At 38.7% G+C, this 24,201-nt stretch overlaps 2 protein-coding genes across 2 annotated transcripts; both read right to left on the bottom strand.

Annotated features, from left to right (window-relative positions):
- Positions 1 to 282: 282 nt before the first annotated feature.
- Positions 283 to 1,743, bottom strand: LOC140161939 (uncharacterized; the record flags this gene model as incomplete). The annotated part of the gene is made up of 1 exon (XM_072185232.1): positions 283 to 1,743. A coding segment is annotated over one exon (1,461 nt), but the record flags the coding sequence as incomplete, so codon positions are not given.
- Positions 1,744 to 1,989: 246 nt separating this feature from the next.
- LOC140161938 (uncharacterized) lies at positions 1,990 to 11,493 on the bottom strand. Its single transcript, XM_072185231.1, has 4 exons — positions 11,381 to 11,493; positions 6,926 to 7,273; positions 3,983 to 4,090; positions 1,990 to 2,399 (listed from the first exon to the last, which is right to left on the bottom strand). Exons 2-4 carry the CDS (start codon positions 7,224 to 7,226, stop codon positions 1,990 to 1,992), a joined length of 819 nt encoding a protein of 272 aa, XP_072041332.1. The 5' UTR covers positions 7,227 to 7,273; positions 11,381 to 11,493.
- Between the last annotated feature and the right edge of the window lie 12,708 nt (positions 11,494 to 24,201).

Genomic DNA, 24,201 nt, shown 5'->3' with positions numbered 1-24,201 from the left:
TTAAAATAAAACCTCTTGTGTAACTTATTGGCAGTTTTGTTTTAAACATGTTCAAGGGCCACAAGTACAGATTTTTCCTGGCCAATGACCGTCGGTACGTTATTCTTATCGCGCGATTACGACCGTCGAATTCGGTACAGTAAGTTAGGGATAATTTTACCGAGTATATCAGTCATACAATAATTATTAGATCGGTGCATTTACATGCCTTGTCCACATAAGATGTTATGATCAAATCGGTCAATATTAATTAATTATTGATCGATTATTTGCTGGATACTACTATTTGGGGTGAGAGGTCATTACGGGATCACTGGAGCTGCTGGAGTCTCCGGAGCTACTGGAGCTGACGGTGCCGCCGGAGCTACTGGAGCTGACGGTGCCGCCGGAGCTGCTGGAGCTGACGGTGCCGCCGGAGCTGCTGGAGCTGACGGTGCCACCGGAGCTGGAGCTGACGGTGCCGCCGGAGCTGCTGGAGCTGACGGTGCCGCCGGAGCTGCTGGAGCTCACGGTGCCGCCGGAGCTACTGGAGTTCACGGTGCCGCCGGAGCTACTGGAGCTGACAGTGCCGCCGGAGCTACTGGAGCCACCGATACTGCTAGAGCTACTAGAACCACCTAAGCTGGAGCTGCTGGAGTCTCCGGAGCTGCTGGAGCTCACGGTGCCGCCGGAGCTACTGGAGCTGACGGTGCCGCCGGAGCTACTGGAGCCACCGATACTGCTAGAGCTACTAGAACCACCTGCAAGCTGGAGCGAGCTGGCGGTGCCACCGGAGCTACTGGAGCTGACGGTGCCGCCGGAGCTACTGGAGCTGACGGTCCCGCCGGAGCTACTGGAGCCACCGATACTGCTAGAGCTACTAGAACCACCTAAGCTGGAGCTGCTGGAGTCTCCGGAGCTGCTGGAGCTGACGGTGCCGCCGGAGCTACTGGAGCTGACGGTCCCGCCGGAGCTACTGGAGCCACCGATACTGCTAGAGCTACTAGAACCACCTAAGCTGGAGCTGCTGGAGTCTCCGGAGCTGCTGGAGCTCACGGTGCCGCCGGAGCTACTGGAGCTGACGGTGCCGCCGGAGCTACTGGAGCCACCGATACTGCTAGAGCTACTAGAACCACCTAAGCTGGAGCTACTGGAGTCTCCGGAGCTACTGGAGCTGGCGGTGCCACCGGAGCTACTGGAGCTGACGGTGCCGCCGGAGCTACTGGAGCTGACGGTGCCGCCGGAGCTGCTGGAGCCACCGATACTGCTAGAGCTACTAGAACCACCTAAGCTGGAGCTGCTGGAGTCTCCGGAGCTACTGGAGCTGACGGTGCCGCCGGAGCTGCTGGAGCCACCGATACTGCTAGAGCTACTAGAACCACCTAAGCTGGAGCTGCTGGAGTCTCCGGAACTACTGGAGCTGACGGTGCCGCCGGAGCTGCTGGAGCTACTGGGGCTACTGGGGCTGCTAGAGCTACTGGGGATGCTGGAGCTGCTGGAGCTACTTGGGCTACTAGAGCTACTGGAGCTGACGGTGCCGCCGGAGCTGCTGGAGCTACTGGGGCTACTGGGGCTGCTAGAGCTACTGGGGCCGCTGGAGCTGCTGGAGATACTGGGGCTGGAGCCGCTAGAACTGCTAGAACTGTTACTGGGGCTGCTGGGGCTACTGGGGCTGCTGCCGGGGCTACTGGGGCTGCTGCCGGGGCTGCTGCCGGGGCTGCTGCCGGGGCTGCTGCCGGGGCTGCTGCCGGGGCTACTACCGGGCTACTTCCGGGGCTGCTGCCGGGGCTACTGCCGGGGCTGCTGCCGGGGCTGCTGCCGGGGCTACTGCCGGGGCTGCTGCCGGGGCTACTGCCGGGGCTACCGGGGCTGCTGCCGGGGCTACTGCCGGGGCTGCTGCCGGGGCTACTACCGGGGCTACTTCCGGGGCTGCTGCCGGGGCTGCTGCCGGGGCTACTGCCGGGGCTACTGGGGCTACTGCCGGGGCTGCTGCCGGGGCTACTGCCGGGGCTACCGGGCTGCTGCCGGGCTGATGCCGGGGCTGCTGCCGGGGCTACTACCGGGGCTACTTCCGGGGCTGCTGCCGGGGCTACTGCCGGGGCTACTGCCGGGGCTACTGCCGGGGCTACTGAAGCTGCTGCCGGGGCTGCTGCCGGGGCTACTGGGGCTACTGCCGGGGCTGCTGCCGGGGCTACTGGGGCTACTGCCGGGGCTGCTGCCGGGGCTACTGGGGCTACTGCCGGGGCTACTGGTGCTGCCAATGGTCGCTGCTGTTGTCGCCGCTTCCGTCGTCGCCTCAGGTGTTGTCTCAGGTGTCACTGCTGCCGTCGTCGCCTCAGGTGTGGCGACAGGCGTGGCCTCAGGTGTTGCTGCTGTTGTCGCCGCTATCGTCGTTGCCCCATGTGTAGTCAAGATCGGAACTGGAAATTAACCAATATACAAACATTATTATGTACTTAAATTGCATTATGCAAGTGTTGTCAGGAGGACGAGATTTCATGAGGTAAAACTTTTTTAAATTATATTTGATCGATTCGGCTGTATTCCATAGTGGCGTATAGTGAGGCATCGCGAATAAACAACTTTTCGAGAAAATCGGGTTTGAAGAAATACCAATTTAAAATCGAGTTGTGTAAATCAGACATTCATCATATTTTGTAAATGATGTGAAATTTCTGTAGTTAACTAAATAGATTTTATTTCTATATATTTTTCAAAGTAAATAAATACATAATATTGTTGGCAAACTAAAACAAAAAGTACAAAACTGTGCGCCACTATGGAAAACACACAAAACGCAACACCCTAACCTAATATTAACATTACGCCACATCGATCGCCGTGTAATCCCTATGGCGTTACTTTTCGTCGGCTTCATTCCATAGTGGCGTATATGTCACGATACGTCACTATGACATGTAGCGAGGTGTACGCCACTATGACATAAAATGTTTTTCATTTTGCCTATATTTGTTAATTATCAAATGTGTATACAAAGTGGCGTATGGTCGATACGACACTATGGAATACAAAAAATGTCACTTTGTAATTATACGACACATTTAATCAATTAGCTAATTATGACTGATGAGAACATCATTAAAATGACCAAAAATCATTAAAAGCCACTTTGGAATACAGCCGACGGATTAACCAAAGCATAATTTAATTTGTAAAACGAGCAGCAATATGAACAATATATTTCCAGTGTCCGGTCCAATACTCCGAATATATACTAGAATATTCCGCCAAAGGAGGTTAGGTTAGTATTATGACCGAAGACGATGTTATTATTCATGTATTTCCGATTCGCACTTTTTCTTATAGTTTAGCAGGAAGGAGGGCCTAGCCTGCCCCTTCAGCATTGCACTGTCTACAATGGTTTTTATTGCCAAAATTCCCCCCAAAATCAACCTCCATTGCAGCTTATTAGGGCTATTGACCATGACCTTTTTTATGATGTTTCCTAGGTAACGAAGCGTCCAAGAAGGTGAGAACAATTTTTTATTTGAGTTCATTTTACATGGAGAACAATTTGACATCATGTTTTGTTGAAATCGGAGCACTTTCAGTTTTTGACCCATGTGGCCAAAAAACTGCCCCCCTCGCACTCATAACTAATGCACGATATATTGCATATAGGTCAAACTATACTTTCTTCTCAATCGACCTCAATTGACCCAAAATGACACTTTTTAAATTTGATAACATATCTGATCTTTTTACGCATGTTTTCTGATCTAGAAACGTTGATTACAAGTATATTTCCGAAGGTGCACCTACACCCTATTACTCTCTGCTACGGTGAAGCATATTGGCTTCACTACTTATCAGTCCTTTGTAACAAACGTACTAACACTTACATCGTACTTTTGAGGTTGTGCTTTCTGTTAACTTTCCCAAAACACGAAATGTAAAAATTATAGATGATTATAAGCGGAGCTAATGTTATTTTAATAATACTAGTCATATATATCGATGAGCAAACAAAATACTATCTTACTATCACAAAGTGTTCCGGTATATCCAGCAGCACATTCACAGGTGAATCCATTGACTCCGTCAATACAATTACCATACGCACATGGATCACATTCACATTCGTCAATATCTGAAAATCAAAAGGGTCATTATTTATCAGTATATGTTAATATGGACACAAAACATGGCTACTTGAAAATCACATCAAAATTAACGAATACAATAAAAGGCAAAATTGACTCGTTGCTGTAACATAATTTAAATTTCTCTCTCCTAAAATGGCCAAATAAAAATACAATTTAAGAAAACGAATTCAAACTTGTATGAATATGTATGAAGATTTCCAATAACGAAAGCCAATGCATAAAACCAGGAGGATGCGAGTTCGCAAGGGCAATGTCGGGGACTAAAGGTCATGACGTCACAGTCGATGCGAAGAGATTAGGTCCGAACAACAGCCATTTTGTTCATTTTAACGAATGGTTCATGTTCTAACTAATTGCAGCGGACGGTCTTTGACCATGCGCAGATCTGGTCAGGTAGATATTTAATACACCGAATTTATAATATGCCTACCAGTTCGATCGTATAACCGATTTGCTAGAGAATATTTGTTACCATGTTTAATAAATTCGTATTTATCGTACAATAAAATGTGGCCAAATGTATATGTGAACACAGTGTTTGGATCACAAGAATAATAATCTTCTACGGACTTGGCTACTAAAGCGTGTCGGGAAGGATATTGACCTATGTCAGTTATTTTGTTAGAGATGAGGTCCGACCAATGCTTGTTTCATACCTTTGTCGCTGAGCGGCGTGACGCACGCGCATTTCAGACAAACGGACACAATCGAAGCTTGTCATTGGTTAATACGTCTTGCAGCTTGCCGTAGCGGCAAGCGTCATGGAAGTATGGCAGGGCATTGTGTATAACGGTATGCTGTTACTGCGAAAGATATGTCACCCCAATTATGTCTTGGTTTTGGATCGTAGAGATTTTGAAGGCTAAATGCTTGATAGATTGTAAGTTTGCAATAGTACAGTTAAATTATAAGGTGTATTTCCAAGAGTTGCAGCTGTCCAAGCGCGAAGTTATGGATGGATTAATGTACTATTTGTTCAGTTTATGACGAATAAGATAAAGCAGTATATAATTTTTAGACAATTTTATGAGGGATAGGAAACCAATTTAATTATTTCAAGACGGTTTGATGTTGCAACATTACTTTGTGTCTGTATTTTAATGGGTTTGGAGCTAGTTTATGTGACCATGTGACGGGCTATGAAGGGGGAGTTGCAGTTATTCAAGTGCGAAGTTATGAATGAATGCACTATTGTTCAGTTACATGACGAGTAAGGTATCTCCAGCTTCTTCCAATGATATAAATATGAAAATATGCAGAGCGTGTGACATTTGACCCCAAACCAAAAATCGGATGTTTCGATTACTTTGTGGACTAAAATTCGCCTATTGTTGCAAATACTGTAATTTCAGCTATTATGTTTGTGGAGAATATGTCGCTAACCGGTACAGCATTTAATACAGCGTACTATTTATCTCACAAACTATGTATATTTTGCTTACACATTTCTTTGAGCAAAATCTTGAACTTTATTTATTTCTCTTATCTTTGATTTCTTTCTTTAAAATCAAACAAACCAAACACTGCTTTGAAGAAAGTTAAGTTTCATTGCTGACTAGTGAGGTCTGTTTGCGCATAATTCCTTCTGATACACAAGTCTCTTGGGCGTCTTTTGCATCCTCACGCTTTTAGGGAATCATGGATTAATTTACACCGATGCTGATGTGCGACTTTGCTCCACGAGTCGTTGCTTCATGAGTCGTTTGCTCCATGAGTCGTTGTCCACATCACACCTCCCTATGGTTTGCAATCATCCTCGCGTACTCTATGCTTACAGCTATATCGACCAATGCTTACACTTTCATGCTTAATAGCTAGCATGTATTAGAAATATGGTTCATATGTTGTGTTAAATGGCGTCACATTTTAAAACACAGTGTCCAATGGCATTCATTACATTGTAAACACAACTCTGTATCAGGAAACATCACAAGTCCATGACTGCATGTCCTGCTGACTTGCTGTCACACTCACTGTCATTTTTACTGCTTGCTGCAGGTATTTCTTGCTGCATCTTGTGCATGTCTTTATCAGCTCGGAACATCTTGATTTCTGGCTTCTTCTGGCGTATTTTTGACAACTTCAAAGTTCTTCAAGCAAAGTATGTTTTCTTCAAATCATCGATTTTTTTCATGTTTTAGTTTGTCGAATCTTTCTTGCCGACAGGGCGCAGTCCATTAGTGGCGACACAGTGCGTCACCTGTTACCGGTGATTCGACGAGAGTTTTCCACCTTTGTTTTAAGCCCACGTATCCATTTCGAAAATGGTCTTCTTTTTGTCTTTCTGCGACGTCCACGGCGCTCGAACCCGTCTAATCGTAGGCGGGGTATCTACAGTTCAGAAAACCACTTCCGACATCATATAACAAGTCCGCTTATTCATATTATATATCATTAATCAGGAAGCTATGAGACAGTAGTTTATATCTAATTCGGTCATGTTGTAGAACCCAATGATGGGCGGTACTTTACTTAGCTAGGTAACATTCACGGTGTATATGGTTGGGCGTTATTACACAAATCCATATACTATAACAGATATCAATGGAAAGAGATCCATACCTATCCCATGATGTATACAGTAGCCCATATACACATGGAAATCATACTCAATCTACACAGCTAACCACCTCAACTTTGATAATATAATAGAAAATTAATCATTTGATAATCTGCAAGTCACTTTTCAGCATACTTAATTATATGCGTAAATGAAAATTCAGTTAAACATTAGTAACCACCGCAATTATGAAACATAATTGCATAGATCTTGCATATTTTGTTTTTGAACGATTATCTAAGCTTAATCTTTCACTTACTAATTTCACAAAAGGATCCAGTGTAGCCATCAGGGCATACGCATCCAAAATAACCTCCATTTTGACATTGGCCATGATTAAACCCGCTGTTTCCAGCTACTGGATCTGCTGGTGCCGCCGGAGCCACTATAACCACCTGAGCCACAGCTGCTGGACCATCCGGAGCCGCCGGAGCTGCTGGAGCTGCTGGAGCTCCATTGTCACATCCAAATCCAGGTCCATATCCACATCCTTGTCCATATGGAGCTGTTGTAGCAGCTGCTACAAGTAGCAACAAAACCAACATTATTGAGGTATACATCTTTGAATTCAACTTCTGACTCCTCCAAGCAAGTCCAGTCTTTGTCTCTAACAAATAAAAAAAAAAAATATATTCCTAATAAACAAGCAAACACAAATATGTTTTTTTCAAATCGTTTTAAACTTGTTACAAAACGCGATTTGGTTTTGTTAAAACGTTTTAATTAGTGAATAAAGGCATCCTTTTTAGCTGCTGTCGTGCATCAATCGTTTCATATAAAACATGCGACATCATTATTTTAACAGTCATTGTAGCTAAGGTTGAACAATATTTATGGTGTGTGTGATACATGTGTTTCATGGATTTTTTTAACCAAAAAATATATTGATAGCATGTTACCTCAAGATGCTATAGCCAAATGGTGTAGCATCCTGACAATATCCTTTTGTCAAATAAAAAATCTTGAGATTTTGGATCAAAAAACATTTTACAGTGCATGGAAAACTAGGCGCCAACAGTACCCTAATAAAAGTAACACAGATTTTGATACCTTCAGATGGTCTCATAAAAAATGAGATCTCGGTGGCGCATCACGTTATTGTGGCTTAAATCTTCGCCCTCGTGCCATTTTGATGGCCTTATGACATATGTCTCAATGCGCCATTAAGATCCCATGAAAATAATAAGTCCACAGGAAAGAACACCTAGCTCTGAAACAAATGCACATAGAAAATTTTCCGGATTTTGTTTATCATGTTGGCGCATAGATCTACAAGGACAAGGACATTGAACTTTGACCTTTCTCATATCCTTGCGTGATAATTCAAGGGATAATGTAAATAAAATAGACATGAAGTTAGGATATTGTTGGCGCATAAATCTACAAGGACTTAAAAGTGTATTTTGCGCCGTTCGACAGCCTTTTTAAGACTCAAATTGAACAGTGACCCCAGCATAATCCCAATTATTTTTCAAGTGATTATTGTTTTTGAACATCTAGATAATTTAAACATGAAGCAATTTTATGGGGATCTTGATAGTGCATACATCTACAAAAGTCCGTGTTACTCCATGCGACAGCCTTTTATTCCAAATGCTGGCCTTTAGGGATTTCATTCATTCATTGATTGATTGATTCATTGATTGATTGATTGATTCATTGATTCATTCATTCATTCATTCATTCATTCATTCATTCATTCATTCATGTTTTATTTCATATATCACAAAGATCGATATGATCAGTATAATAAATATAAATGCTTTACTAATTTGGGCAAACTAAAATGTTATAGAATTTTCAACGAATGTAACATTATGATACAAGTGATGAATATGATCAATGTGATATTAAAGGGGGAAATTAAATAATTTGAAATTTGAGGCATTTTTATTTTTAAGCAACAAGTTTGGACACCAATTAAAGAATACGATAAGTTATGGTGTTATCGATAAAATGGATAGAATTTGTTTTGCTGACATTAAGAGAGAGATAGTTTATTTGCTTCGAACTAGAAAGAAACGCGAGCTAGCTCAGTTTTGAAGACACTGATAAGAGAATCCAAGTGATTCAGATTCAGATTTTATTTTCCATAACAAAATCACAGTACAATAAATTGAGCAATAAAATGAAAGGATGACCATAACAGAGCGAAGCTCGAAGGAACTGCGGCAATCCTCTTAGATAAATGATTAAGTAGTTATAAGACAAGTATAGATGGTGCAAAGACAGAGACACCAGGGGTGTAAAACAAGACGTTGCAAGATAGGTGGGACAAACATGGTGGCACACAAGGCATATGACTTAAGGTATAAAGGGACCCCGTCTCCGGACCATCAAAAATTCAGAAAATAAGACCAAACAGCAACGGAAAACCAGATGGAACCGAAATGAAGTCAGGAAAATTGCTGGAAGAATGAATTTGACTAGCTAAGGTAGGACCAATGTCAGCAAAAATGGTTAAATTTAGATGCTATGCAATCAGGGTCAGGAACTCTAGTCTGATCGTCATTAAAATGAGTAGCTGCAAGTTTTTGTAGATTTGACTAATATGTCATTTATTGTACGACAAGTATTTTTAATTTGATGGTTATAAGAATCAAATCTATTAGAATAGTATCTTTTGCACGAAATCCTGGTTATGTATTATTGAAAGATTTTTATTGCATACGTTTGAGAATTTATTATTAAATTCATTGTAAGATTCGTCAGCAGAGGTACTGTTAAACACATCATCTCTATTTGTTTTGCTTAATCCAACGTCTAATGCTGAAATATTACCTTAGTTTATTTTTCTTGTCATTTAAATTACTTTTAGTTTTAGAATTTAAAAAAATACTATTAACAGAGAAAACAAGATTTGGTTTTAATTTACAATTAGATAGTAACCCACTCTACCATCTGGTGTCGCAGTTGCATTATAACAGTGCGCGAAAAAACGACGGTCTGAAAATAAAAAGTTCACTTATTTACAGTCACCAGCCTAGTTAAATGTTTACATGCTGTCAGATCAGTAATCAATTTAATTTCTCAAGTCGTTTCTCCGAAACAATGGTCCCACTTTTATGAATAGCCTATCGTTAAATTAAAGCCATATTATAACATTTGCTGAGGAGGACACCCTCACTGATTTTTTTTAATTCACTTTTTTACACGATTATATTGTACTTTATTAAACCAATATACCCTGCAAAATTCAAGACTCTAGGTGCTGTAGTTTTGTCAAAATCCGAGATTTTGAATAAAGCGCCGGAACCGGCGTCTTATTATTACGATGGAATTATTAGTCGAACGCATACACGATGTTTATAAAACACAGTACACACGGCGTGCAGGACGGTGATCTACACAACAAAGGGTCGTACCATAACATGACCGAAGGAGTGGTACGTATTGGCGACATACGCGCTGGTGGTAAATTCCAATTTACTTTGCTTTGTCGTAGTTGTTCGGCTCAAAAATAAAAGGGGATATATCTGACAGTAAAACTAACATTTTATGTCAAAGAATTGCTAATCTATTTTGTATGATAATGTTATAATATTGCTTTAAAGCGGCATGAAAGGAACAATGCGTTGCGTAATCTTTTATAGTCTCCATGTTTATTATAACCTCCTTGGTATCAGCCACTACCAATATCCTAAATTGGCACATTCCTAACATTTATATAAACTTATTTGGTCACCCTCGGTTATCTCAAATATTGTTGGATTTATATAAAAAGAAGATAGTTATATTATAGTTTTAATGTTCATTATCCTAATTGATTTTGAGCATCCGACATAATCATATATTTTGGAGTGCCATATTTGCAACGCATATATCTGGTCTACTCAATGAAATTAAATTTATTGATATAATGAAAGGCAGAGATAAAAATACTATTTCACGTTTGAGGTCAGGTCAAAGGCGCCCCGTGATTGGTTGACGAGCTTCGCAGTATGGTATTTTCTGTCTAGTTGTCAGAATTTCAGACGCGAACTGGTCTTTGTATCTCTGTGTTTCATTATAGTAATGCTTTAATTAGTATTTAGGATACATCATGTCGATGAACATGAAAAGTAATCTAAAAACAAACAAACAAAAGATTTCTTAAATCGGTTCTCTCTGAACCTAAACCAAACTAGCTCTCTTCAGAAATCCGATCTAATAAAACTATTACAGGAGCCATGCAAATTATATCGAAAATAATGGAACTGAATTCCAGTGTTCTTTTGATTATAAAAAGGTTACGAGTAGTATTACTGATTTACGGGTCATACAACATTAAGATACCATAGATGTTATATAATACCAACAAAATTATGGCTACAACTTTTGTTTAGTTTATTTATATGGTTATCTAGCGCTTTTTGTTTAAAATTGTGAAACTTCAAATGTCAATATTAAAGTGAACATTTTCACCATATCCATTTCATATGTACGGTACACGTACTGCGATTAACCATTTTCCAACAGTGTATCATCACGTTGTGACCATTCAAATACCAAGTTTTTAAAATGAAACCTTAAATACTGCACATGTTCCTACAAAAAAGTCCAATTGGTATCCTTGTAAAAAAAGTATTCACTTCATTTTTCCCTTATTTATCTTCTTACTCAATTCACCCTTTCCTTCTTCATTTTGTTTAAACAATTTTATTATCCGTGTCGGTAAGCCAAGTTGAATTCCTGGCTAAGTCATTTAGAGTGAAATAATACTATTGTGTCTTACCTTATTTATCTTTGGTGAGTCTTCTTTCGTTTAGTCTCTTGCACTTGCCCGAAATCACTGTTAACCAAACTTGGTCTGTACTAGGTAACAATACAAAGCGAACTGAAACATACAGATACGGATATTTATTAAATAAGGTGAAAAATATAACAACAGCTGTGGATTTGTTGCCAGTTGTTTATACGATTTGATTGACAAGATCACTGCGTATGCTGTTATAATGTTGCGCCGCCCTACTGGGCGGTGCAAATAGAACTTTTCTAGTACATACTTAATTATGTGATTTCCTCGTTTCTGATTGGTCGAGACCGGGCAAATGACAGCAGCAGCTGTGGATTTTCGGCCAGCTGTATCTACTGCGTTATTGACAAAATCATAGCATAGGATGTTACGATGTTGCACCGCCCACTGTGCGGTGCAAATATGATCTATATCAAGTAGGCCTACTTACTTGATTTTGTGATTTCCTCGTTTCTGATTCGTCGAAAGCCGGGCAAATGACAGCAAGAGCTGTGGAGTTTTGCCAGCTGTCTATACTGCGTAATTGACAAAATCATGTCATATGATGTTATGATGTTGCCCCGCCCAACTTGGTGGCGCAAATATGATTTATTTTCTAGTAATGTTCACGTAATTAGGTGATTTCTGCGTTTCTGATTGGTCGAGAGCTGGGCATAGCAACGTTAGAGCCATAATAAGTGATTTGCTTCAAAGCGACGCCCTAATGTTTTCTTCAATTTCTACTTTTTGCATGATTGTAACGCCCAATGGTGTACTAAAATAACACGTGAAAGACTAAGAGTGGAGTGCTTCATTTACAGTAAAATTTAAGTTTTTAAATAAATTCCGGAAAATATGGATTTTTGAATATTTTGGATTTTTATTTCAACAAATTAAGCATTTTATACAAAAATCTAATTCTGCACTTTTGTTTTTGCTGTTTTTTTATATGTCAACAAAAATACATTTATATCATCTACGATTGCTTCACGGTACTGTTTTGAAATCTGAAACCTAAAATCCAAGATGGCCACCAATTAGTAGAGACTGCGTTAAGATCCATTGTTACTTAATATCACAAATTTGCCACGATCCCTCAAAGTGGTGTGCACTCTTTTAACAATATGTTAAACCTGTTTTGTGATATTTGTGAGTATAAAAAGATCAACTATTGTTTCTTTTGTAATTTGTGCAATAAGGTTATCATACCATATGGGTGCACTACAAATTGACTTTATAATTTTACATAGAAAAAAATATGTATACTACCCTACCATTATCACATTAAAGGTGTTTGTAATATTTGCTTAAATTTTCTTCTCCGGGTTTAGGGTATTTATGTTCTAGAGGTGTGGGGTGTAACCCTACGCCGTGAATCGCTTATCTTTTCACTTCAAAATCTCCACACTTACCTCCTTCGAAGGTTCTAGTTACGCGCGTGACCTATCTGTGGTCCTTTATCTTGATTCAATCTTGGTTTCTGAATTCTTTGTACAGAGGGATATTTTCTCTGGTGTTATTATGGCACGCCAGAGTGGAACAAACCTCGACAAAACCCATTGAGAAACAAACCGCACTGAGAAAGAAAAAACTCCACCGAGAAAAAAAAACACATTCAGAAAGAAAGAAAAAATCTCCACTGAGAAAAAAACAACACATTGAGAAAGAAAACAAATACACCGAGAAAAAAAAACATATTGAGAAAGAAAAGAAATCAACCTAGAAAAAAAAAAAACACATACTGAGCAAGAAAAAGTCCATTAAGAATTTTAAAAAATGATCGAAAAATTAAAAAAAAAACTTTTTGAGAACAAATTGTCCATTTTGACCTCCTTCGCAGTTTGTATAGGAGCGACTAGAGACCAAAAGCACTGATAGAGTTTATTTATTATTAATTACTATTATTATTATTGTCCACCCCCGTAGTGTCGTCACTGAATATAACCATGAGTCTTATTTTAACGTAAATTGACCAAACCATTAATAAATTTAACCCTTTTTGGAATAATAACCCTCTCGGATTAAGGGGGTACTACACCCCTGGCCAATTTTGTGCCTATTTTTGCATTTTTCTCAAATATTATGGGGCATAGGTGAAAAGTAAGATATGTATATTATAGGGGCAATGACTACAACTACTGCACTGAAAATTCAGCAACTCAAGGCAAGTAGTTACTGATTTATTGATCAAATATTGGTTTTCCCTCATTTTTGACTGTAACTCCACAACTGTTGTCTGTGCTGAAATCAAATTTCCAGTGCAGTAGTTGTAGTCCTTGCCCCTATAATTTACATATCTTCTTTGTCACCAATTCACCAAATTTTTAGAAAAATGCAAAAATAGGCACAAAATTGGGCAGGGGTGTAGTACCCCCTTAATTAGGCTATACCCCGACCCCCATTAACCCAAACTTACACACTTGCTCGCTCACATAACAAACAAAATGGACAAAAACTAAATCAGAATGTGTTTTAAGCAGCTTTTGTGTAGCCGCATGCTAACTCGGTAATCTGTACACACTTCGACGTACAACTTAGAGTATTTAAAGCACGTGGATAACTGTATATGATCTGAGCATCCCGGCTGGAAGATGTTGAGGAAGATATACTAGGCCTATACATTATCTCGTTCACGCGTTAAATGGCAGTTTGACGTACATTTGCATGTATGTGGTGCGTGGTTTATTCGGCCAGTGTGGCAAGATAGATCGTCATACACATTATTGTCGTGGCACAATATCCATATCCTCCTGTCCTGCAACGCCGTTCCCAGGTCAGATGCTTCTAGTCCTGTGTCCTGCTTGAGTACATCTACATATGTAAGGGATGGTCTACCAGGGTTTTTTATTTCATGTTTGGGTGTCAATTTTATCAGATTGACGACAGGTTTGCACTTACTCCTGAAGCAGTGAGAGTCTCTGAGAGTCTCGGAAGGTCTCCATACAGCTCTTTGATGTTTATGTGCTGCTTCCAATGGATGTTGTACACTGCCCTAAGCATCCGAGTGTAATAGCCGTTCAGCTCTTTAGATAGTTTTGGAGTTATGGTCCAGGCTTCGTATCCCTATGTTAACACAGACTCCACCGTTGCACTGAAAACCCGCAGTTTTAATTTCTTTAGTAGTGCAGACTTCCAGATCTTGCTTTGGCTGTTACATGCTCTCCAAGCCGCTAACTTACGTGTTTTGCTCTGTGTTAGCCATCCATGCTCAGAGATATTTGAAGTTTTTCACTTCATCTAGCTTTGTTCCATTGTGCTGTAACCTGCTGATCTTGGTTAAAAGACATGTAATTTGTCTTGGTGGCATTCATCTTTAAGACTCTTCCGACTGATGTTTCGACCCTTTACGGCAGTTCATGGGCTTGTTTAATTTCATCTGACAGGAGAGCGATGACATCTGCGAAGTCCAGGTCGGTTACCACTTCTGACCCAACTCGTATGCTCTTTCTCTTTTCTAGATGGAATCCAAGTTCATTGTATATTGTATACGTCAATTTGGGCGAGTTTGGTTCAAAAGGCTTATGAACAAATAAACATTTATGAGCTCAGGGGAAAGTAGAAAGGGGGTGTTGTTTTTGGGCATCATCGCAATTATATCGCATCAACTAGGTAGCGTCTGAACCTGGCGCAAACCTATCTGCACTTAGATTGTAACAGGCACCAATTAGCTGTGCAGCTCCTAACATTATGTCGGGTGAAAGAAGTTTTTGATAACCAAACAACTAATCACCGATTTTTTTGAAAGTAGTAGAAAACCGGAGATCCAATTCAATCCTTGGGCACGGCCGCTGGACTTGAACCCGGGACCTCAGTGGTGCAAGGTGGGGGAACAACCACTGCGCCAACCCACTCTTATCTTAATACCATAGATATTTACCTACACACCTGTTTACAGCGACGAATAATAATTGTTAAAAAGTTGACTAACCAAAGTATTAAAAACTGGTTACGATGTTACTGCATACCTACTTTCCCCAGGTTGTTCCTACTGATGTCTCCATGTAGAGTTATACAGTAGGTAACAAAGAAGTAGAAGTAGGTAACAAAGAATCTTACGTACTTGATTTCTCACATCACACTCACACCCGCACACTCCACTAAAATGTCATGTACGTAAGTGATCTTAACGTATACAGACCTAAGAAAGAAAATTATGAAATCGAAATACATGATCACATATACGAGGATATGGATTATTTTAAAAGGGAATTAGATAAGGTTTTGCTCCGTTGACAGGTTTTTTCCTGTAAATTGTTAATATCAATCTCAGTGAAATAAGAAGAATCACTCGTACCATTTACATCAGTTAGAAATACAGTTGGATCAAAAAATTATTTTCATATTTATTTTTTAAATTAGTATCTAAAACTGTTCTATTTTCAAAGAAACGATATAATTCTAAAAGATTTGTAAGCAAAACCCAGAGCCGTTGCAAGTAAAACTTGCGCAAACTCTTGAAAAGCGCCCTCATTCTCAATTTTGACCTTTAATGTCAATTTTCACGAAAACGCAACATCCAATTTTCATGGAACTTTCAAGAATTGATATTTCAACTTCTTTACATATATTTAGACACCAAAAGCATATCAAAATACCCAAATATAAATAATCTGAAGGATTTTGCAGCATAATTTACTCATTCACTAGATAAAGTATGGTGACGCTTGAGGGCGCTGTACACTTTTGTTCGGTCTATATCCAAAACTGTTGTCATTTCATGTTGTGATAGGTCAAGTTGAATAGAAAAAAACTGTTAACAGAGAAAAACAACCAAAAAATCATTTTTGACCCCTGTAAAGCTCACTCATAGTTATGCTTATTACATACAGTATATTTTAATTTCCCAGCTTTGATTACTTTTTTACATGTCTATGACAAGTTGAGCAAACACACAACATAACCTTACACATGCCAACACACAACTCAATACACCAATATATATATATTTATATATATATTAGCACAATAAGTTGTATGCAGCCTAATCAAATGTATATATTTATATTGTCTTTGTATTATGTTTGATCTGATTTGTAAATTCAATGTATTTTTTATGGAAATAACGATATAGGGAAAAATTCAAGAAATACATCAAAAGTAGATTAAATCAACGTGCGTGCGAAACGACAGCAGTTGTTAGAAATGTAATTTTAACGATGCTTTGCATCAAAAGATAATGTGAATGACGACATTAAAACTCATTTAAGTTGCTATAAATAAAAAAAAATAATGAGATCATTTCAAACACATGATAGTTTTTTACAAGATCTCATGACTTCAAAACAAATTAAATCTGCGTGCTAATTGAGAATAAAATGCAACAGTTGTTTAAAATATAGCATAAAATCATGTTTTTAAATGCTGCTAAATATATAGTTCAAAACCCAAGTTTGATATAATGAGCTTGATCAATGAAAGTTTTGCGCTAACACTTATTCTACCCAGAAGAAAAGAAAAGAAGAAGAAGCAGAAGACGAAGACGACAAAGAAGAAGAGGAAGAAGGAGAAGATGAAGAAGAAGAAGAAGAAACGAAGAAGAAGAAGAAGATATAGACGAAGAAGAAGAAGAAGAATAATAAGAAGAAGATGAAGATGTTGATGATGATGATAATGATAATGATGATGATGATGATGATGATGATGATGATGATGATGATGATGATGGTGATGATGATGATGATGATGATGATGTTGATTTTGATATTGATGATAACCCTAAAATTATCAAGTGGTACCTAACCCATTTATGTCTGGCTGATTTTCAGGGAGATTGAGGGATCTGACAGGCCTTTGGCAGCAGATATTTTCTGCCGTTTGTGATGTTGATATACGGAGAGCGTTGCGCACACTGTGGCGGTGGCTTTAATTGGTACCACGCTTATCTATATCATTATCCTATTTTTCTAGCTATTTGGGGGGCTGTGACACACGCAGGGGTACAAGGCGTTAATCCGACACGCCACTGGTCCAACACTCCGCTAGTCCGACATGCCGCTAGTCCGAATCTGAAATGCATTTTCACCAGTCCGACACGCAGCTAGTCCGAATCGAAAATACACAATGTCAGTCCTACACGCAGCTAGTCCGAAAATGAAAACCACTGCGCTTGTCCGAAACTGAAAACCACTGCGCTTGTCCGAAACTGAAAACCACTGCGCTAGTCCGAATCTGGGAAACACCCCCTAGTCTGACACTGTGCTAGTCCGAATCTAAAAACACTGCGCTAATCCAAACTGAAAACCAGTGCGCTTGTCCGAATTTGAAAAACATTGTGCTAGAAGATAACGCAGTGTTTACCAGATTCGGAATAACGCAGTGTTTTTCAACTTCGAACTAGCGCAGTGTTTTAATAATTGGGACTAGTGTAGTATCGGACTGCAGAAGTGTTTTCCAGATTTGGACTAGTGCAGTGTATGTCGAATTCGGACTAGCGGCGTGTCGGACTAAAAAGTGTTTGCAGATTCGGACTAGCGACGTGTCGGACTGTTGCAGTGGTTTTCATTTTCGGACTAGCGCATGTTTTTTTTGACTAGTGCAGTGGTTTTCATTTTCGGAGTGACGCACCCAAGTATGTGAAATTTGTGTAGTCGGACTAGTGGCGTGTCGGACTAGAAGCGTGTCGGACTAGCGGCGTGTCGGACTGAGCGGTGTAGCCCGTTCAGGTTTTCGGCTAACATAATGCATTTTTAATACATTGACATAAAATGTGTTTTTTATATCGGCATTTCGAAAACAATTCAAATACTTTGCAAACGTTGCTATCCGATCCCTTAAGCCATTTAGTGCAACATTTTTGCAAAACAGTACGTTACAGACATTATCAACACATTGTGATATACTTGATTTTATTATAGGTAACAGTGCGTCAACTATAAATAATTATGTGAAAAGAATAAGATATAATCCATTAAGTGCACATGGCTTAATTGAATGCGGCATCCGGCATTACATTTTCCGAGTAAGCTAATGTGATATTATATTAAAAAGTATCTACAGAGTTTGCTAAGTGCCGTTCAACAAGTTTGTTACGTTACGGCAAATTTCAGCATGGCTGACGCATGACGAAACATTTGTTTTTGTGCCGAAGTGGTCCAAAACCTCTAGAATTTTTTCCATAACATATCTGAAGATAAGGTCAAGTCCATTCATGCGAAAAACAAGTCCGGATAAAACAACTTTTCCGACATAAAGCGCATATGCGTAACAAAAAATAACCCCCTCAAACTGTTGTCTTTCTCCGACATTAACCGTATGTCAAGTCATACATACATACATGATCATTTTATTTCATTCAAATCAACATACAAAATATATATAAAAGACACAAAATTTGAATGAGGAGATGCTCTAAGGCCTGAAGCGAGCACCCCCTTACACTACCCTACGATACAACATACAATTACACAAACTTTACAAATAAAAGAAAAAAGAAAGAGGAGAAGAACATGCAAAGAAAGAACCAATATAAATATTTATAACATTTCAATAAATAGACATTCCATAGTTCACGCAAGAAATCGATAGTTGGGATCGAGATGGGTGGGGATGGGTGAGGTCATTAAATAATGCCTAAATATTAGATGTAATTTTTTATTAGACTTTTCTTTATTTGTAACTTAAACCGGTTTACTGATTTTGCCATCTTTATATATTTATCAGTAATATTCCATATCCTAGGACCGGCAGCTCTTATTGTTTTGTGTGCAAATTCTGTTTTTGTATCACATATATTATAGTCATCGGCATTTCTTGTGTGGTACTTATGTCGATTTATCTGCTGCATGAAATAGCTGTCGAATGCTACAGGTAACTGATTTGAAAAATGTTTATACATAAATGTGACGTGTCATGTCAAAAGGAGACACTTTTGGGCAGGTTACCAATTTTGAGGTTTTTACATACCTTAAATATAGAGATATTTTGCTCCACAATTACGTTTTCCCCAATGAAATCGGACATTCCTAAGCGAAGATATTGAGTTCGTAATTTATGGTATTATAAAATTGGAAATTGAGATATCGGCCTTTAAAAATATTATTGACAATGTTGAGAGTAGGAATTATCTTGAAAAATGTCTAAAATATAAGATGCCAGTTATATTCCGGTCTGAAACTATCAGATAATATTTTAAACATTAATAACATCACAAATTCGCAACAAACCCAAATTGTGAAAAAAATCACCCCGGGCAGATATTTGGCTATTTCTCCATTTATGATCCTGCCCAAAAGTGTCTCCTTTTGACATGACACGTCACAAATATGCTTAATTCATTCATAAACATTGAGTAATCCATACTTTTTTTAAATAGGAGCAGAGTGACATAAATAATGACTATTTGAAATGATTCTAAGTGCTTTTTTTTGCAGTACAAAAATCTTGTCTAAGTATTTCTTACATGTATTTCATCATGCTAAAATATCATAATTTATATAAGGAAGAATTAATGTGCAATATAGTGAATATAAAACTTTCTCTGGTACAATTTTGGTTTATTACTCCAATACCTCTGGAATTGTTCTTTGATATATTATCAATGTGAGTTTTCCATGTCAAATTTTCGTCCATTGTCACTCCTAGGAATTTGATCTTGTCAACCCGTTCTAGTATTGTCCAATATGATATCTTCTTTTTGCATTATTTGATATACGTGATTTTTTATGGTTAGTTCCAAGAACCATATAATTGGTCTTACTTGCATTAACGGATAGCTTATTCGCCTTAAACCAATTATTGACTTCAAGTAATTCTTTATTAACTAGATCATACTAAGACAAAATGTCTGTATGTGAATAGGTGATGGTGGTATCGTCTGCAAACAATATAAATTCAATTACATACAAAAGAAATAATAATGGGCCCAAGATTGATCCTTGGGGCACTCCACATTGAATATTGTTATATTCGCAGCCAAGTCCATTTATGCGAATCCATTTATGCGAGAAATCCGAATAAAAGAACTTTTCCAACAGTATAACCTATAAAACGCACAACGTAACAAAAATTAAACCCTTTTGATTTTTTCATTCTTCAAAAAATATTAACCGGAGGTAAAGTAAAGTCCATTTATGCAAAAAAAGAACTTTTCCGACAGTGTAACTTCCAAAACGCATAACGTAACAAAAAATTAGACCCTCTCGAATTTGCGCCTTTTTTCGATGAATATTAACCGGAGGTCAAGACCAGTCCATTTAGGTGAAATAAATCCGGCTAAAAGAACTTTTTCGACAATGTAATATAACATATACAACGCATAACGTATCAAAAATTAGACCCTTTTGAATTTTAAATTTAAATATCAACCGAAGGTAATGTCAAGTCCATTTATCCGAAAACATCCGGATAAAGGAACTTCTCCGACAGTGTAACCTCCAAAACGCATACAAAAATATTATACCCCTTAGAATTGTTCTTTTTTCGATAAATCTTTGCCGCAGGTCCTGCCAAGTCCATTTATGCGACAACATCCGGATAAAAGACCGACAGTGTAACCAAAATGCATAACGTAACAAAAAATAATTATTAGACCCTCTCGAATTTTTGCTTTCTTCAATAAATATTAATCGGGGGTCAAGTCAAGTCCATTTATGCGAAAAAAAACCGGATAAAAGATCTTTCCCGACAGTGTAACCTTTAAAACGCATAAAACAAAACAAAACAAAATTAGACACTTTTAATTCTTTCTTTCTTTCTTCGATAAATATTAACAAGTCCATCCATACAAGAAACAAAATCCTAATAAAAGAACTTTTTCAAAAGCGTAACCTCAAAAGCGCATAACGTAACAAAAATTAGACCCTCTCGAATTTGTGCCTTTCATCGATGAATATTTACCGGAGGTCAAGTCAAGTCCATTTATGCGAAACGGAAAAAATCGCAATTAAACTTTTTTTTCTTGGTTATTTATACCTCTTTGTTTTATTACGTTTCTTACTTCCTTACTCTGTTGTTTCTTGCTTGTTTTACAGTGTCATTTTCTCTTTGGGGGATAAAAGGTAGCCTGAAAAAGGCTGTTTGGTATGTCCTTGGGTTCTTCTTAAGTGAGTTTAGTATGCTGCTTTGCCCTCTACCTGGTTGCCTCCTTGACAAATACAGATTTCATCCCTTTGCATCAATTGCATTGCGTCCCCCCCCCCTTGTACGCCGTATACTTGCAAATGCAGCTGTAGTATTGTTGCGAAGATGTTGGAGGCTAGCTGGCAATTCTCGCTCATAGTGAATACGTTCCAAAGCCTAATGCTGTCATCTATCTATATCATTAACCGTATGTTTCGTTTTAATCTTTGATGTAGCCAAACCTCATCCGTGGACAGAGTGAAACCGGGTACATTTCTGAAAGAGGGCATATCTTCAAAAATTGCGAGCCGATTGAAATAATTGTTTTGGCTTATTAAAACTAACGATTTAAGTTTCTTTACATACCAAAATATATTTGATCAACTTTTCCAAAATAGGAGAAAAATAGGGCGCAATGAGGGTTCTGTTTTTATTGGGACACCCTGTACCACATTTATTGTCAAGCAGGCTTGTCAAGAAACATTGTACCCAGGGGGCTTTACCAAACCCGTAGCCATAAGATTTGGGATGTAGGCTTGCCCGACGTAGTAGAAGGGGTGTGTGTGAAGAGAGATATGCCCCTTAGAATTTGGATTTTTTTCAAATGAATCCCCAAGTTAAGTTATTTTTAAAAAAAGTACATTATAGATATTATCAACACATGGTGATAGCAACATTGTGTGAACAATACATTATGTATTAATATGCGAAGCAAATCAGATATTTCCCATTAAGTGCACATGCCTTAAATGCGACATTACATTTTATGAGCACACTAATGTGATATTAAGTAATTATATTATAGTCGTGCGAATCTTTTCATGCCTATTCACCTGTTTAGAAACGTAAAATATGGAAAGTTATTATCATAACAAAGAGCAAGCCGCGAAATCTCAGTGCAAAGGGTATGGAGTGTAAGCTGTCTCATGTGCTTACAAGGAACATCTTTAACAAGAGTCAGCACCCTTTTGAGCAAGATAGTGTTTATTTGGTTTTTTTGATTTGCACAGTTTAGGTCCATACGCTGGCGAAGTTACGTAATAATCGGATTAACTACCATAGCAATAGGTGAAAACAATTTTTGAATATACCGCGCTGCACGGATACGTTCACACGGTACCTCTTCATTGAACCATATCATGCTGATTACTTGCACCTGTAAGATTAGTATCTTTGAAAAGACCAGTATTGTATTCAATCTATGATTGCAGACATACACAGGTGATGAGTGTAACTTGCTTGTAGTGCAGCGCGATATGTTCAAAATTGTTTTCACCTATTGCTATGGTAATTAATCCGATTAATTACGTAACTTCGCCAGCGTATTCTGTCTACCAAAAACACGTTGTAAATGTAAAAGAAGTCCCAACGTTGAAACGACAAGGCCTGCGCTTTGGCATCACTGCAAAATTCTGCGCTGATTCGAATTTCGGACTAGCGCAGCTTTCTCCAGTTTCTGACTAGCGGCGTATCGGACTGGTGCAGTGCATTTCGTATTCGAACTAGCGACGTGTCGGACTAGCGGCATGTCGGACTAACGCCCTGTACCCAAAATACCTCCTGAAGCTGAGTGACAGTTAATCATACATGTTTTAAAGTCTAAATAACACCCGACATAAAGGTAAAGAAAAGGGTTTTAAAACGTCTAACCCTAGAACTACGGAGCCATACGAAGAGAGGGGTTGTTGCGACCCCACCCTTAAATTTTCAATTGCAAACGTCATATACATGTATACAGATATATGTGGTACTAATGTATAGCTATGAGTCTCCTCTATCCAGTGATACCAAAATAAGTACGAACGTTCCCCACATAATGTCGCTATGACGTCATAATGTGAGGGCGCCAATGTAATTTTGGACATGTACTAAAGTATAGGCAAAATTGGTTTTCGGCTAAAAAAATCTACAAAAATGCCATTTTCACCGAATTTTCTCATGAAAAAAATTATGCGTTTTGAACAAATTTTAGAGGTCCCTATCGAGCATTTTAATTTTGCACATCAAGTCAATGGTGATTTAACTATTTTCAACAAAGTACTATAAAGTATTTATCTGAAATATTTCCTTAAAAACTTGTGTCATGAGAGAGTTATTGGAATTTGTAACATAATTGTGAAAGAAAATTCGAGATAAAATATCCCAAAGTCAATAAAAAATCTAATTTGTAAAAAGGGCAAAATGAGGGTGACAGCAGTATATTCAACAGCCAGTGAGTAGTTGGCAATTTAAAAAAAATTCTTATGTTTGCTATACACTTTATGTATTGTGTACTGTGGCATTATGCTACCAGGCAATTGAAATTTAGTTGCAAACTGAATTTTTTTATATTTAGCCTTGCTCTGAATCTACATTAATTCTAGTGTTAATATGAAGAAAACACTACAACAACATTTTAAGATTTTAATAATGTTTACCGAATTTTCTCCTGAATAAAAAAAGTAAATGACTATTTCAACCTAACTAATAAGTAGAAAGTCAGTAGTTCTTGGAATAATTTTACACGAGAGAAATAATTGATTTTACTGTAGAAACCAATGTTGGCCTCACCCCCCCTCCTGCTCATCTTTGATGGCCGCAAATGATGGATCTACGAGTAGCCTATATCATTTGGGCGCAAACGAGTGCGTTTTTATGACGTATGCAAAATCTTAGGGGGTTGGTACAATTCCTTTCCTCCGTAGTTCTAGGATTAAACATTTTCCGCTGAGTGCCCCAAATCCACGTGACGTCAGAGCAAGCTTTTTGTACAATAAGTTGGCGCG

The sequence above is a fragment of the Amphiura filiformis genome, chromosome 10 (genome assembly GCF_039555335.1).
Source record: "Amphiura filiformis chromosome 10, Afil_fr2py, whole genome shotgun sequence".
NCBI lineage: Eukaryota > Metazoa > Echinodermata > Ophiuroidea > Amphilepidida > Amphiuridae > Amphiura > Amphiura filiformis.
This window is presented reverse-complemented; position numbering and strand designations above follow the sequence as displayed.